At 44.1% G+C, this 16,695-nt stretch overlaps 1 protein-coding gene across 9 annotated transcripts in view; it reads left to right on the top strand.

The window, feature by feature from the left end:
- OSMR (oncostatin M receptor) overlaps positions 1-16,695 on the top strand; it is a 72,877-nt gene that overhangs the window by 27,319 nt on the left and 28,863 nt on the right. For 8 of the 9 annotated variants that reach the window (XM_057710251.1, XM_057710250.1, XM_057710245.1 and 5 more), the window contains 8 exons: positions 2,851-3,123; positions 4,504-4,633; positions 5,148-5,299; positions 7,565-7,707; positions 7,989-8,142; positions 11,268-11,344; positions 12,566-12,788; positions 15,497-15,679. In XM_057710251.1, coding sequence (XP_057566234.1) covers positions 2,851-3,123; positions 4,504-4,633; positions 5,148-5,299; positions 7,565-7,707; positions 7,989-8,142; positions 11,268-11,344; positions 12,566-12,788; positions 15,497-15,679 — 1,335 coding nt within the window. The remainder of the gene's footprint in view (positions 1-2,850; positions 3,124-4,503; positions 4,634-5,147; positions 5,300-7,564; positions 7,708-7,988; positions 8,143-11,267; positions 11,345-12,565; positions 12,789-15,496; positions 15,680-16,695) is intronic. The other variant, XM_057710248.1, reaches the window with a different exon arrangement.

Below are 16,695 nucleotides of genomic sequence, written 5' to 3'. Positions count from 1 at the left end.
CATCACATCCTGTTGCTCAGAGACACACTTACAGGAAAATTAGAGATTAAAAAGATAGTAACAGAGAAAGAAAGAACGACCTCATCAACAACTTTGGTACAATAGCCTAGGCTTCTCAAAACTATAACTTCCAGGCTAACTCAAGAATTGATAGAAAAGCTGATTATTCCTTCAAAACAATTTTTATTGAAGTATAGTTGATTTACAGTATCGTGTAAGTTTCAGGTATACAGCACCACGATTCAGTTATACATACATATTTTTTCTCAGACTCCTTTCCCTTATAGGTTATTACATAATTTTGAATGTATTTCCCTGTGCTATACAGTACATCCTCATTGCTTATCTATTTTATACATAGTAGTGTTTATATGTTAACTCCAAACTCCTAATTTATCCCTTCCCCCCACCCCCCTTTCCCCTTTGGTAATGGTAAGTTTTTTTTTTTATATCTATGAATCTCTTCCTGTTTTGGAAATAAGTTCATTTGTGTCTTTTTTTTTTTCTTTTAGATTCCACATATAAGTGATATCATATGTTATTTGTCTTTCTCTGTCTGGCTTACTTCACTTGGTATGATAATCTCTAGGTCCATCCATGTTGCTGCAAAAGGCATTATTTTATTCTTTTTTATGGCTGAGTAACATTCCATTGTATATATGTACCACATCTTCTTTATTCATTTATCTGTCAATGGACTTTTAGGTTGTGTCCATGTCATGACTATTGTAAATAGTGCTGCAAAAAACACTCGGTTGCATGTATCTTTTAGAATTATGGTTTTCTCTGGATATATGCCCAGGAATAGGATTGCAGGATCATGTGGTAAATCTATTTTTAGTTTTTTAAGGAACCTCCATAATGTTCTCCACAGTGGCTACACCAATTTACATTCCCACCAACAATGCAGAAGGGTTCCCTTTTCTCCACACCCTCTCCAGCATTTATTGTTTGTAGACTTTTTGATGAAGTCCATTCTAACCAGTGTGAGGTGATACCTCATTGTCATTTTGATTTGCATTTCTCTAATAATTATCAATGTTGAGCATCTTTTCATGTGACTTTTGGCCATCTATATGTCTTCTTTGGAGAAATGTCTATTTAGGTCTTCTGCCCATTTTTTTATTTTTATTTTTTTTTATATTGAGCTGCATGAGCTGTTTATATGTTTTGGAAATTAATCCCTGTTGGTCTTTTTGTTTGCAAATACTTTCTCCCATTCTGAGGGTTGTTTTTTCATTTTGTTTATGGTTTCCTTTGCTGTTCAAAAGCTTTTAACTTTTAACTTTAATTATTTTTATTTTTATTTTCATTACTCTAGGAGGTGAATCCAAAAAAGATACTGCTGTGATTTATGTCAAAGAGTGTCTTGTCTATGTTTTCCTCTAGGAGTTTTATAATATCTGGTCTTACATTTAGGTCTTTAATCCATTTTCAGTTTTTTTGTGTGTATGGTGTTAGAGAATGTTCTAATTTCATTCTCTTATACGTAGCTGTCCAGTTCTCACAGCACCATTTATTGGGGAAACTGTCTTTTCTCCATTGTATATTCTTGCCTCCTTTGTCATAGATTAATTGACCATATGTTCGTGGGTTTATCTCTGGGCTTTCTATTTTGTTCCACTGATCTATATTTCTGTTTTTGTGCCAGTACCATACCGTTTTGATAACTGTAGTTTTGTAGTATAAGCTGAAGCCAGGGAGCCTGATTCCTCCAGCTCCTTCTTTCTTTCTCAAGATTTCTTTGGTTATTCAGGGTCTTTTTTGTTCCATACATATTTTTTGTTCTAGTCCTATGAAAAATATCAATGGTAATTTGATAGGGATTGTATTGACTCTGTAGATTGCCTTGGGTAGTATGGTCATTTTGACAATACTGATTCTTCCAATCCAAAAACAGGGTATATCTTTTCATCTTTTCATGTCTTCTTTGATTTCTTTCAAGGCTGATTATTCCTAATCCCCAAAGCACTGGTTCTCAACCATGGTTGCACATAGAGTCACCTGAGGACCTTAAAACAAAATCGTACACCTGGGCCATTCCGCTTGGGTGACCTCAGTGACAGCAATTTTAGAGCCCTGGTGGGCCAGCAACCAGACTACAGGGGCTAGGTGAGCAGGGGGTGAGGATAGCTGAGCAATGGGCACAGACAGCTCCTTGGGAAGGCCAGCTGTGGAGGAGTGGGTGGAGAGGAGTCAGGAGGGAGGCATGGAGGATGGTGAGTTTGCCTAAAATGGCAGAGACCTAAGGATTCCTATGTGCAGATGGAACATACAGAAGGAAGATGGAAGCGAAAGGAGATATTTGAGGAGTGGCATGGAGAAGGTGAAAGGGGAGTGACCTACAAGACAATTTAGAGATTGTGAGGGACATGTGGCTTGGGAGCTGGGCAGACTTGGTGGATGTGAATGTGGCTTTGCCACTTGCTGGGTGAGGGAACTTGGGCTCAGACCTGCCCATCCCATTGCTGTAAGGTGGTAAGGATGACAAGAGAGAATATACATAAGCACTTAACACAGGGCCTCACACATGGCTGGGATCAGTAGAGAGCAGCTACTGCTGGCCTAGTAACTGATCACCAGCAAGAATAGGGTCACCCACAGGCGACAGTCACAGTGCTGTCTCGGTAGTAAGAACAAGAGCAGCGATATTGCCGTAACAATAGGAGCAGTGGTACAGAGGACTGTTTTGCACACACCAAAGTTTATAGATTTGCTGTAGAAATGTTAGGTTCCTATCTTCTCCAGGAGGTAGAAAAAGCTAAAATTATCTGTTGCGGGCGAGGCAGGAGGGGACTGGTTTGAATTTTGAGACTGAGTGTAACTGAGCTTTCTTCTTTTATCTTGCAGCACAGAAGTTGCTTGGACATGATCCATTGTTCATTTTCCCTAAAGATAAGCTGGTGGAAGAAGGCTCCAGCGTCACCATTTGTTACGTTTCTAGGATTCATGAAGATAACATATCCTGTTATTTGGAAGGTGTACAGATATATGGAGAACAGCTTGATCGAAATGTGTCTGCATTTGAGTTGAAGAACGTTCCTTTCATTAGGAAACAAGGGACAAATTTCTTTTGTGAGGTGGACCAAGGAGATCTAAGAGGCGTCGTTCTTTTTGTCTCAAGTGAGTGTACACATTCTCTGTCCCTTCCTTTTCCCACTTCCTGTGGAATAGATCGGATCTTCTTTCCCAGAAGATAAGGAAACGTTTCCACTCAGGGACTCAATTTTTTTTGCTCCTAAGTCTTCCAGGAGAGACTCTGGCAAAGACATGCTGAAGCTATACTTGTCGGATTTCCTGTTGTTTTCTTGAGCTTACTGACAATTTTATTCCTAGAAACCGAGAGTGTTAAAAAGGAGAAAGTTCAAGTCATGACCTGGACCACTGGGAAAATATCCTGCTTTGCATTAGTCATGCTGAAATGGCCACAGGATGGTGGAGGGAGGAGAGGGGCCACAGGATGGTGGAGGGAGGAGGGGGACTACAGGCTGCATGGCCCCGGAGAGGCAGCCAAGGTGGTGGCTGGAAGACCCAGGTTTGAATCTTCTTCCCATGGCTGGCCGTGCCATCTTGGCCAAGTCTCCTAGCCTCTCCGAGTCAGTTTCCTCCTCTGTGAATGGGCACAGTCGCGGTGGTTGTGAGGATTAGGACATGGGCAGGAGGGCCTGGCCCTAGTACGAAGGCTGCACACAGTAGGACTTCAGCAGATGAGGCCATACTGTTCTTAACTGGGTGCGGAGAAAGGGTCAGGTGCCTCCATGGGTGGTGGCGAGGAGAGAGGAGGCGGCGTTGCACTTTGCCTGTAGGTCTGAGGGTGCTTGCCCAGTGGCCTCCTGTTCTGTCTCGAGACGTGTCTTCCCCCCAACCCCCACCGCCGCACAGCGGGGTGGTATCTGCAGCTCCTTCCACCCTGCTTCCCCTGCCAAAGGCCATCTCTAGTCTGCTGGACCGTACCCCTTGGCATGGCCTCTAAGAGCTGCAGTGCCTTGGGGACTTGGAGGTGCTGCACCTACATTCCTTGGAACGCTCAGCCTCCAGTTTGCTGAGTTAAGCAGGTTCCCAAGACCTGGGTTCCTGGCAGCCCACGCACAGCCCAGGTGCCCTGTGAGCCACGACATCCGCAGCGAAACACCAGGCAATGCTGACTCCCTTCGTTCATTGCTTTGCTCACTCTGTCTGCATGCAGCAGCACTGTTGAGTGCCTGCTCGCAGGCCCTGGCGCCTTTCTTCAGGTAGGCAGGGTGCAGACCACAAGCAGGACACGCCTGCTGTCCCGGGTGATACCCCAGCAAAGCGTCAGAGAAGGAAGGCGAAGGGGCCACGATGCTGCGCCCGAATTGTGCCTTCCTGGAGCTGCTGATGTGTTGGCCCCATTTAAGTAATCTTTTCATTGTTCAGAGCAACTCTGTGGCCTCAGGCCCCAAAGAGAGCTTCCCATTTCACGGGTCTTTCAATAAAGGGCCTCAGCCAGGTCTTTTGTCTGTTTTTCCTTTGTATGGACAGAAGTGCTTGAAGAGCCCAAGGACTTTTCTTGTGAAACCCAGGACCTCAAGACTTTGACCTGTACTTGGGATCCCAGGAGCGACACTGGCTTGTCTGAGCAGCCTTCCCAAAGCTATACTTTATTTGAATCGTAAGTGAGCTCTGTTTACATTAGTGACAGCTTCTTCCTTGTTTAAGGCACTTGTGACAGAGAATTTGAACACATATTTTCAAACCACCCTGCCAGGGTCAGGAGGAAATCTTTAAGTGGTCATAAGTGTATAGTACTTTGAGTTTTGTTAAAGGAAAATGTAGCATAAAAATAATAAGAAAAGCCGTTAAAGGTGAATCTTCGTGTGAAAATAATATGGTGATCTAGGTCTACCTAATTTCTAACTTTTTATGAGCATCCAAAGTAAACTAAGGAAAGTGTTCACCACCCACGAGGAGGAGTCAGCAATGCTTCATTATGTGTTTATCCACATAAATCAAATTTGTTGAAGCAATGCTTTCATCAGTGGTATTTGTTGGAGATGGATGGATGCCGTTGTGTGAATCATAGGTTAAAAGCCACCGAGTGTGTCCCTGAGGGATTCAGGGATACACATCTGCGTTGACAAACGTGTAAACCCTGAAATTGTTGTGTGTTTTTTTCTTTTTTTAAGATTTTCCGGGAAAAAGACACTTTGTAAACACAGCAACCGGTGTGATTGGCAAGTAGCTCAAGACTCACAAGAAATGTATAATTTCACACTCGTGGCTGAAAACTACTTAAGAAAAAGAAGTGTCAATATTCTTTTTAACCTGACCCATCGAGGTGAGACTTGAGTGGAGCCCACTGTGGTCACAAGCATATCTTGGTTTGACACACTGTGTGATCAAGTAAATGTGCTGTAGATTTTCGCCTAATTCACATCCTCAGTGAAAGTTTTAGTTTATAACTTGTTCGCGCCACGCTTCTCTTCATGGGCGCATGCATGACCTGTGGTCCCCATTATTTGTTTGTTTTGTTAATGGAATAACCACCCATGAGCTTACCTCAAGTTCAAACTAGAAATCTGACAATAACTTGTTTCATCTCCCATCCCACAGCCCCCCCACCCAGCTCCTTCCTCTAAGATAATAACAGCTTTAAATCATGTGTGTGCATGTGTATATATTCTCTTTTCTTATGAAATCCCCAAAATACTGTTTTTATTTTGCTTTAATATATATGAGACATCAAGCTATATGTAATAATGCTAGTAATTGCTTTTCTATAGTATTAAATTGCTAACATTTACCCATATTGTTGAGTGCTGTTGTAGTCCGTTCATCCTCACCGCTGTGGAGTATTTCATTGTGTAAATATACAGTGTTTTATTCGTGCATCTCCTTTGATGGATTTTTGGATCGTCTCAAGGTTTATGCTCTTGGGTACAGTGTTAATAAGAGCATTTTGATATACATATCCAGTACACATCTATAGTAGTCTTTCTTGGGTATATGCCTATATACTTGAGTGGAATTGGTGAGGACTCAGAAAACGTGAATGTTCAACTTGCAAGATAATGCCAAATTCGTTTCCAAAGTGGTTGTACCAGTATATTCTCTCCCGAGTTGGTATTTCACCCTTTTCATTTTTGTCAGTTGAATGGATATAAAGTGGTGTGTCACAGTGGTTTTGATCTGCACGTCCCTGAAGTTGAATACCTCTATGTTTTGACCACACCCCCTCCTCTTTTATGAAATTCAGCATCTTTCAACACGTTCATTTTTTCTGGAATTCTCATCCTTCTCATCCTTTTACCCTCTTAATTCTACACATCATTTAGATTTCAACTTAATCATCACTTCAGTCCGTCACCTAATTACAGGGTGCTGCCGATGTAGCAGGCACTGGGAATCCAGCAGTGAACAGAATGGAATAACTGCCCCTAACGAGCGTACATGCTAGTGTGTGTTCGGGGAGAGGGTTGACACAGTGGGGTGTGGAGACACAGTAAACAAATAAACAAGTTAATAACGTAATTTCAAGCATTGCTAAGTCCTGTAAAGAAGCTGAAATTCAGGTGAGGGGGTAGAGAATGGCTGGCGTGCTGCTGCAGTGGGGAGGAGGGTGCTGAAAATGAGGAGGCAGAAAACATCTAGAGCATTTGGAGCAAAAGGAGAGGATCTGAACAGACCTTGAGATGGGAACATGCTCTGGGTGTTTCAGGGAGGGCAAGAACGTCTTTATGTTTTTCCCGTGAGAGTGATGAGATTGGAGGGGTAGGCAGTGGCCAGGTCACACAGCAACTGTGGGAGTGGGTAAGATGGAAGGTTTTTTTTTATTTCAGATATTCTATGTTTCAGTTCTAAATTTTCCATTTAATTCTTTAAAAAAAAAATAGTTTCTATTTCTCTGCTGAGAAGTGTTTTCCTTCTACTCATTTCAGATGCATTTACTTTCACCTCATGGGTCTCTTTTCAAGTCTTTACCTAATTGTAGCTTTTCAAGGGAGTCTTCTTGAGGCACGGGTCATCTCGAGGTTGACACCTGCTGATTGTCTTTTTCCTTGGAAATTGGTGACATTTTCTGTTTTGGGGTTCTGTTTTGTTTTATATGTCAAAAAATTGGGGGTTGTATCCTTGACATGGTTAATGTTATTTTGGTTAGACTCTGGGTTCTGGTATATTCTCTTTGATGGGCCACTTCTCCAAGTTTCAACTTCCCTCTACATTCTTTCCTGCTTTTGTTTAATTTTAAGAGTTTCTGTTTATATTTGTTAAGAGTTTCTAATATAATCAGTGAGAGAGAAAGGCTGTTCTCTCTCTTATTCCATCTTGGCTGCAAGTCTGGTTTTGTGTGCCATTTTCTCAAAAATAAACAAAAATGCTTACTGAATAAATCAATGAAAAAAGGAACTGCCTATTTACCCCTCTTTTTGGATCTGTACTTAAATTTTTTTCCTTTTTCTTTTTCTTTCTTTCTTTTTCTTTCTCTTTCTTTCTTTCTTTCTTTCTTTCTTTCTTTCTTTCTTTCTTTCTTTCTTTCTTTCCTTCTTTCTCTCTCTCTCTCTCTCTTTCTTTCTTCCTTTCTCTTTCTTTTTTTTTTTTGCAGTTCATCCAATGACTCCCTATAACTTATTCCCTAAAAATGTTGGTGCCACAAATGCCACCATAACCTGGAAGGTACGCACCATTGGAAACAATTCCACCCTTTGGTGTCAGCTTGAACTCCTTGGTGAAGGAAAAGTGATACAAGTAAGAGTTTAACTTTCTATTTAAAAAACAAAAACAAAAAACGGAGACTGGTGAACAAAATCTCTTTAAATTCTTATTTCTGTGTGGGTTCAAATGATATGGGTCATCTGCTTAAAAGGTCCAGGAAATTAATTATAAACTTTTAGAGTTTAGAGATTTTTTTTTTTCTCAAAGAACTAGTCTTACTCCAAATCAAGATGCTCCGTACTTTGTGATGAAGTATGCTCACCAATACTTCTGTCTTCTTTCCCCCACACCTTTTTTTTTTTTCCTTAATCAAGCAACACAATGTTTCCATCAAGGTGAATGGGGAGTACCTCTTAAGTGAACTGAAGCCTGACACAGAGTATGTGGCCCGAGTACACTGTGCTTACGCCAAGCGCTTCTGGAAATGGAGTGAATTGATTAGTCAGACATTCACAACAACTGAAGCTGGTACGTTCAGCTCCCTGACATCCCAAGGATCTAAATTGACTGAAAAGGAGATGGGTGGGCTTCCCTGAGAATGTTTGTTTATACCAAAAACCCAGGGGAAAGGGTTACAAAAGAGGCTGGGTACCGTCTTTAAAAACAAAACAAACAAACAAAAACCACCTGAATTAAATGCCTAATGGAATGTGAGTGGAAAGGCACCTACTTCAGACATTTGCCATCCAAGTTATTTCTACTGAACGTTTCCTCTCTGGTCTTCAATTTGCCAAAATGGGTTCTAGCCTACTGGTATTGCTAGATTCCTGTTGGATCTGGGACTATGTAAATTAGCATGAACTTTTAATTCAGAACCAGGGGCAAACAGTAGCGTTCGTGCTGAGGAAAGCACCCATCTCATACCAGACAGCCCCGCGCTGTGTTTGGAAATGTAATGATATTTGGAATCTTGATCATCTCTGTGAAGTTGTTTGTTGCAGTGACAGCAGACGGGGAGCCTTCTCTTCAGTAATGACTGAACAGAGAGTTTTTCTCCCAAATAACTATGCCTTGGACCTCAAATAAACCTCAGCAGATGAGAAGGCCCAGCCCTGCTTCCACTGCCTCCCAGTCCCAGATAATAAAGTCTTACTGGTGTCCAGTTTACACGGGAAACAACTTGGGCCCCTAAACGGGGAAGACGGGCCTGGTTTGCAGAGTGAGTGAACAGCAGAGACATAACAGCAGTAACCAGAGCAGGTACTGTTTACTGAGAGTTTAGTCTGTGCCAGACGCAGCTCCAAGTGCTTGCAATGTTTTCCCCTCAAGTCTCCCCACCGTGCAGCAGGTCCTGTGAGCATCCTCCCCTGACAGGTGAGGCCATGGAGTCCCAGGGAGGATGAGGCGTGTAACTGGCCCCACCAGCGAGGGACTGAGCCGTGACCGCAGCTCAGGCCCAGGCCAGCTGCCTCCAGGGCTCCACCCTGACCCAGATTGGAGTCTGCGTGGTTTGTCTCTCGGAGGTGTTATTACAGCCTGGAGATCTTGTTGATTCAAGTCCTTGCTATTTTGCTGCCTAAGGAAGGATGATATATATTTATTTTATTCCATCCTGTTATTTGTGTTTGTAGGCTGGCGGGGTTCTTTCTGTTTCAGCCTGGGGGGAGCACGGTAAAGCAGTGACTCTGACTGGAGGGGGGTGTGGCCAGGGCAGTGTGTCAAAATCCACACCGGGGGCGGGTCGCCAGAGGCATGCAGCAGGCCTCCCCCGACCTTGTCAGCCCCCCAAGACTCCAGTCATTTTTCCTAGCACTGTAGACCCCTCGAGAGCCCTGTTCCTGATGTACTGTGGTTTATTCCTCAGTTGTGTTTCATTAAAGAATTTTTACTTTATTCGCCTTGCTTTGCTTTGGGATTTGTTTTTTGCAAATATATTTCAACATTATACCTAAAATTCAGTGCAAAGAAAAAAATAACAGAAAGATGGCATTTTTAGTAAATAGTTTATTTTTTTATTTTTTTAAATTTATTTATTGGTTGTGTTGGGCCTTCGTTGCTGCATACGGGCTTTCTCTAGTTGCGGTGAGTGGGGGCTACTATTCATTGTGATGTGTGGGCTCCTCATTGCCGTGGCTTCTTTTGTTGCGGAGCACGGGCTCTAGGCGTGTGGGCTTCAGTAGTTGCGGTACATAGGCTCAATAGTTATGGCTCACGGGCTCTAAAGCGCAGGCTCAATAGTTGTGGCACACGGTCTTAGTTGCTCCGCAGCATGTGGGATCTTCCTGGAGCAGGGATCGAACCCATGTCCCCTTCATTGGCAGGCGGATTCTCAACCACTGCACCACCAGGGAAGCCCGTAAATAGTTTATTTTAGAGTATAGTATCATACACCTGAAAATACGTAACTTTGCTTTTGATGGTGACAAGAAAATGAGATGAATCTGCTGATGGTGAATCCATAGAGTGTTTTTTTCACCTCTGAACACTTGGCTTCACGCTGGCCAAGTCCATGTTTACGCGTATTATAATCCCACGTAAGCAGAATCATGGTGAGCAGAGTTAAATGACACCACGGGAGAAATTGTATTGACATAAGCATGGAGCACCGTCAGCTGTGCTGCAATTCTCTTTTCTTGCAAGTGGTCATGCACAAACCAGCTGAAGATGCTGCATTCAGCTTGGGGCCTCACATTGAGTATTTCAATACGTTCTCGATTTAATATTGGCTTCTCCGATGGCTTGTTGATCAAGTTGAAATCTGCCTCTAATAGATTTTTTAAAATATATGGTCATCTTTATGTTGAGTAGAAAGTGTCAGCAACTAAATGAAAAAAAAAAAAGGACTTTCTTAAATTTCAGTTACTGGGGACCATAAACTATATTTTTATAAAACGGAGAACTAAATTTTTATGTGTTATGTTGCAAAACAATTCTTCTTTCACAGAGATGTGTTGAATCAAATCGTAAATCACTGGTCCTACAGTTTACTGGCAAGAAAGACAAGGAAGCAGGCTCTTCTAGAACAGAGCAGGGGGAGGTGTGCCAGGGAGGCCTGCAGCCAGTGCCTTGAGGGTCCACACGCAGGCAGCTGGCCCAGGCCAGGAGCTGGGGGGCGTGCGTGCCCAGGGAGGAGAGGGACAGGGAGAGTTCCTGGGTTCTGACTCCAGCGACAGGCCAGCCAGTGTGCGGTCAGGGACGCAGGGAAGAGTGCAGCCTTTCCCTGGGGCTCTCCACTTGGGTGCCTCCAGTGCAGACTTTGCAAGTGGGGCAAGGAAGTACCAACAGTTATGCTGCTCCTAGAAATTCCCAAAATGGGAAATTTACCTAACCAACCTCCTAGAATTGAACAGACAAAAGATTCCAAAATTCCTTGGTGGCTTCCAGAAGCTCTGAGACTTGAGTTCACAAAGGCCCCGTGTGACAGCCCATTCAGATATAGCAGCCCTTTTGTAAATCACCTCTGTGTGCCTATAGTGAGACGTGAACATTGTGGCTGAGGAGAAGTGGATAGAAGTTGCAGAGAGTGAAAAAGCAAGAAGCAGGCCTCAGGTAGGACAGGCCGAGGTCGCTTTGTTGACCGAACTAGAGAAAGGTTGAATGTATTGTTCTGTGTGCATATTGTGACCCAAGAGCGTTTCTTTGGTTAATTTCAGCTCCCTCAGTGGGTCCCGATATCTGGAGAACTGTGAGGATGGTGTCAGGACATCCTACTGTGACTTTGTTCTGGAAGGTGAGATGCAGATGTTCAAAGAGACAGATTTTTTTGCTTGGCACTTACTTTTCACCAAAACTAGACATCGGTGCAGTCTTCCGGCTGGGAGGGCTATTGACAGGACTCCAGTAGAATTTCTTACCGGTGGAGGAACCCCCACCTCACATCCCTGTGCCTAACCCTGGACCAGTAACGCCTTCTTGACAGCCTCTTGCTCGGGTAGCCGGTTCTGATTGTTAGAATTGCGTCTCCTAACTCCGCAGGCCTGCCCCTAACATCTGCAGGGCCCTGGGCATGTGTATAAGTGGGGAGTGGAGAAATATATACCGTATTTAAAAGTTATGAATATTTAAATATCCAGAGTATTTATATTTAAAAGTTACAAGTCAAGCGAAAAACCTGTAACGTAAAATCAATCTCGTCCTTCTGTCTTAACTCATATGCCTTCATGACAACGTGGAAGGCCTGGTGTGTGTTCAGAGCTCTCAGATTCCTCAGTGTTTGATGCTAACGTATGCCCTTGTTGGGGGAGCTGGCCTCCCGGCCGCAGGCCACCCCACTCTTCTTCCCACCTCCACTCTGGTCCTCCCCGCCAGGGGCCCCGGGCACACACATGTGGACGTGGCAGTCTGTGCATCCAGGTTCTGTCCACACCCCAAGCCGACCCGTCCGATCTCAGGTTTGGGGTGCACGCACCAGGGGCACCGTCTGTCCTTGTTCAGGCCGGCGGTTCGGGCCTTGGGAGTGGGCTTGGGACTGTGTGGACAGTGCATTCTCTGCAACCTGGAGGATCATCTAGAAGAGGGACCATTGGGCCCTGGGTCTGAGGAGGCAGCGCTGTTGGGGGAGGAGGGGGAGGCATAGCCGGCAGAGGGAGGCAGGCCAGGAGCCCAGCCCCTCCCGTCCGAGTCTCCCCTTGTCTTCCCCACTCTGTACTCACTAATTGTGTCCTAATGCAGGCTGGAGAGTCCCTCTTTCTCTCAATTCCTGACCTCGTCCCTTTTCTCTGGACACGATACGCTCTGGAGCTCATCCCCAAATGGTCCTATTCTCTACTCAGTTTTAGTTAGAGTAGAATGTCAGATTTCAAGCTTGCTTTAGAAGGTTGCTTTCTCTCTTAGACTGCTTTAATTTGCCGTGTGTGTGTGAGCAGTCGGGACAGAATAGATGAAAAAGTAATTAAGCAAACTCTTTCCAGAGGAAAGCCCATTTTGAGATGACTGTCAATATTTTTTTCAGCCACTGTCAAAAGAGCATGCCAATGGGAAGATCCTATTCTATAATGTAATTGCAGAAAATCTAGACAAGCCGTCCGAGTCAGTGGTCCTCTCCATCCCCGCTTCTGCTAACAGCACAGAACTAACCCTGCATCAGTGTTCTTACCAAATCTACGTCACAGCTAACAACAGTGTGGGCTCTTCTCCTGCTTCCAGAATTGTCATTTCTGGAGACCCTGGAAATGGTGAGTTTTTTGGTTTTGTTCTTCTCTGGGAGAATGTTGATGGTGTTATTAGGTAGAGATGGATAAACTGCAAAGACAGTCATTTAGGGAGAAAAAAGATCTAGCTGCCAAACACTAGCTATCATTTTCTTTGCGTGCAGGCCTGTCAGTGGGTTTCTGGGACAGTCCTCCTCCGTGTGGGAAGCAGATTGCAGCCATAGCTCAGGACATTTCTGCTGTAGGGATTCTTCTGCTAACTTGGGAAATGGTCTCAAATTTATTGACATAAATCCAACATCAACAAACAGTTCTGAGAGTTAGAGTTGATATGAGCATGTCTTTGTGGCTTGTGAAATATGCGTTGCATTTATTATATTGCAAAATATTTTGTCAGTCGTGGCCACCTATTAAGAACCCACGAGCACTTCCAGAGAATCACAAGAAGACCTAGCGTCATCTTTCAAAAAGGGCTTTGCCAAAGCTGTGGTATAAGTGGTGATAACTGGCTAAACCCTTAGCCTGTGAGAGACCAAACAAGGTGGAATTGACCTTCCATGTGCAGTCAATAATGGTGTTAATTTCCTTCTTGGGGGAGCTGTGAAAAGAGGTTGGCTGCACTAACCCTGGCCCGGTGGTACACCCTGAGACACTGCACACTTGGACATGACCCGATGGCCATCCTAAGGTCATTCATGAACGTTACAATAATGTCATCCTTCAGTTTCTGCTATAAAAATTTTCAGACCCTGCTTGTGGGGTTATATTAGGTCGCTTTATAGCGATCATTCAAATTAGGCTTAAATTTAGGTTAAGTGGGCTAGATTAGAGGGTGTTATTTTGTTTAAGAACTATCCAGTATGTCAAGTTAGAAAAAGGAGTTGGGATTGTGCCAAAGGAGAAAAACTAAGAACTTACTTAACATAATCTTTGCGTGTCAAGAACTGTATAAGAGAAGGAAGTGAATAGTTGTATTCTGTCTTTATTAGACCTGAATGGGAAAAGTAGGCATTTCATTCACCCTAGAGGAGTTGATGGATTAAAAACAAACAAAAAAAAACATTGCCTTCAATGAGGCTCAGCTCAAACAACTCTGCTAAACACTCTCATCTGTTTGGGGTCATCCCTATCTGTGAGTTCCTACCATACCTTCCTTCCCCATGCCCTGCCTGCAGAATCCACTCCTTCCTCCTGTGAGGTTCTATCCAGCCTTCCTGATGTGGTCCACATTCTTAAATCTCTAGAGTAGATAACGGTACTGATGTGCTGTGAGACAGACCAAGGAGGGTAGCCAGTTCACACTAGAGTATGAATGACTGGAGAAAAAAAAGATTGCCTTTCTCTTTCCCTCTACCTCCACTCCTCAAAACATACTTGCAATTTTAAAGAAGCAGCTTGGTGAGTGTTATGCTTCTAAGTTTGGGGTAAAATTTTAGTCAATGTGAGTAAGTGAAGTGAAAAATGTCAGTTTCAACATGAAAGAGATTTGTTTCTCTGATGAAGATAGACACAGGCCTTCTTGGGGAACCCCTCGCCTTTTACCTGGGGCTGCACATTCCTTTGGGTGCTCCCAGCTGGGTGATAATTTGGTGCCCTAGAAAATTTAATAGCACCCTGCTTTCACATCCACATTCAGCTGTGATTAGACTTGCCAGATGAAACACAAGATGTCTAGTTAAGTTTGAATTGCAGATAAACAGCAAGTACATTTTGAGGACTGAGTCTGTCCCGTGTAATATTTGCATCCTGCTGGGTGCCTCTCTGAACAGCTGCTTGCAGGTCCACCCCTTGATCAGAGCCTGGTTTCGCTTGAGTGACCGACCACCAGGGACCACTGCCCTCTGAACAGTGGCAGCCTGTGGAGTCAGCCTCAGAAATAGGAGAAATTCTCATCCCTCAAGACCTAGGCTGACCTGCTTGAAATCAGTAGAACTGTAGTCCATGGAGACCATATTACCTTTTTTCCAATTGTCAGACTTTAGGAAAACTACCCTGGTGCATAAAATATGTTGAGGTGGTATCCTAGGTCATACGTAGTGTGTACATCCTTTCATAATCCGGCTTAGTACATATCTGAATTGTTTTTTCCTTTTTTCTATGTGATTGCTTCATTTCCACCCCTAACATCTTGGAGACAGGAGTTAGTTCAAGGGCAGCCAGCATTATGTGGGGGGATTAAGCTGAATTATTCAACAGATAATATTTGAAAGCAGATCAAGTACCAGACACAGTTCTAGGTCAAGGGTCAAAAACTTTTTCGGTAAAGGGGCAGAGAGTAAACATTTTAGGCATTGTAGGCCAGACTGTCCAATCTATATTTTGTATTCTTTATTTGCTTTTTACAACTCTTTAAAATCTTAAAACCAGTCTTAGCTTAAGCGTCATGTATAAAAACAAGCTTCTGAGGCTGGATTTGTCCTGCTGGCGGTGGTTTGCTGATCTCCGTTTCAGGGGCTGATGTCCCTTGGGGTCTTAGAAGATCATGACAAAAAAAAAAAAAAAAAAAGAAAAAAAAAGATCAGGACAAGGGGCATCTGAAGGGCAGGTGTGAATATATGTTGGGGGAGGCAGGAGAACATCCCTCCCGCCCACACCCCAGGCCCTGTAGTGATTGCAGAGGTAGGGCTCTTACCTGCTAGATACACTGCATGTCCGAGTTTATTTTCTTTAGATGCTTTTGCAAAATGTACGGTTAGTTAAATCTGAAGCATGGCCTTCTTTGTAATGTACAGAAGAGGTTGAAGAAGGAAGAGTTAACAGCACAGAGGATGGATTTTCTGTGTCTTGGACACCCCAATCCGGAGATGCCACAGGCTACGTTGTAGAGTGGTGGTGTGACGGTCCCCAGGACCTGCCCTGTGTTCTCCAGTGGAAAAATCTAGGCCCCAATACGACAAGCACGGTCATTAGCTCGGGTAAGAAGAACCTTCTATATTACCATCTCTCTCCATCCACCCGGCAGCAAGTTCAGCTAGGATTTCTGGACCCTCTCAAAGACACTTTGTACTCAGCTGATAATATCGAAACTACAAATCCAGCATGGGTCCTAGGAGTTCGGTGATATGGCCTAAGTTGTGACCTTTATATCTACTGTTACAGAGACTATCTGGACCTAAGGCTGGGAATCTGTTCCTGTAACTGTGCAGTCTCAGATGAATGGCAGAGGGACATTGTAGCAGTCCGCCTGAGAGCTTTTACAAGAGCAAAGAAGTGTGTGGATTTGGGAGACACAGGAATAGAATTGATGGGCGTTGCTTATCAACTCCTTCAGTTTCAATGGAACATATACAGCTTGGTCTTTTTCCTCCCACACTGGATTTTTCATTTGGAAGTTGCTAGGGTAGCAGTTAAAGGAGCCTTGATCTGGGGGGGGTTGGTGGCGCCATCTGCTGGGCCCAAGATGAACATGCAGGAATTGTCCGGGTCCAGAGTGAGTGATGTAGCCCTGGGAGGGCATTCAGTGGTTGGTGGGGATGGAGGAGGCAGGTCTTCCCTTGGCTTGAGCAGTGTCAGTGGCACGGTTCAGAGGTGTGGGGGGAGGGGAAAGTGAGTTCTTGGAAGCAAATCTTCCAGACGCTTGCCCTTCATGGGCAGACAGAAGGCAAGTCGCTGGCCGGGGATTTGGAGCCGAAGGAGAGTTTTAGGTGGTTTTCTGTGTTTGGTCGGATTCTGCACCCAGGTTTGTGCACGTGGAGAAGGGCATATTTGAGAGCTCTTGAGCCAGAGGACGATGTAGAGGGCAGCCCCTCTGACCCTGTCGGAGATGCTGGAGGATCCCGAGGCTCAGGGGAAGGAGGGAAGGTGGTGGAGATGAAGGGCAGAAAACCTGAAGAGGAAATTATTAAAGGGACACACATTCATTTTTCATTCTTTTTCTTTTCAGAAGTAAAGAGAATGTCATCCTGTGTTATTGAAAATCTGTTGACTTTTC

This window comes from Hippopotamus amphibius, chromosome 15, assembly GCF_030028045.1.
Source record: "Hippopotamus amphibius kiboko isolate mHipAmp2 chromosome 15, mHipAmp2.hap2, whole genome shotgun sequence".
Taxonomy (NCBI): Eukaryota; Metazoa; Chordata; class Mammalia; order Artiodactyla; family Hippopotamidae; genus Hippopotamus; species Hippopotamus amphibius.
Note: the sequence above shows the minus strand (reverse complement) of the source record. Positions and strands in the feature narration are given on the sequence as shown.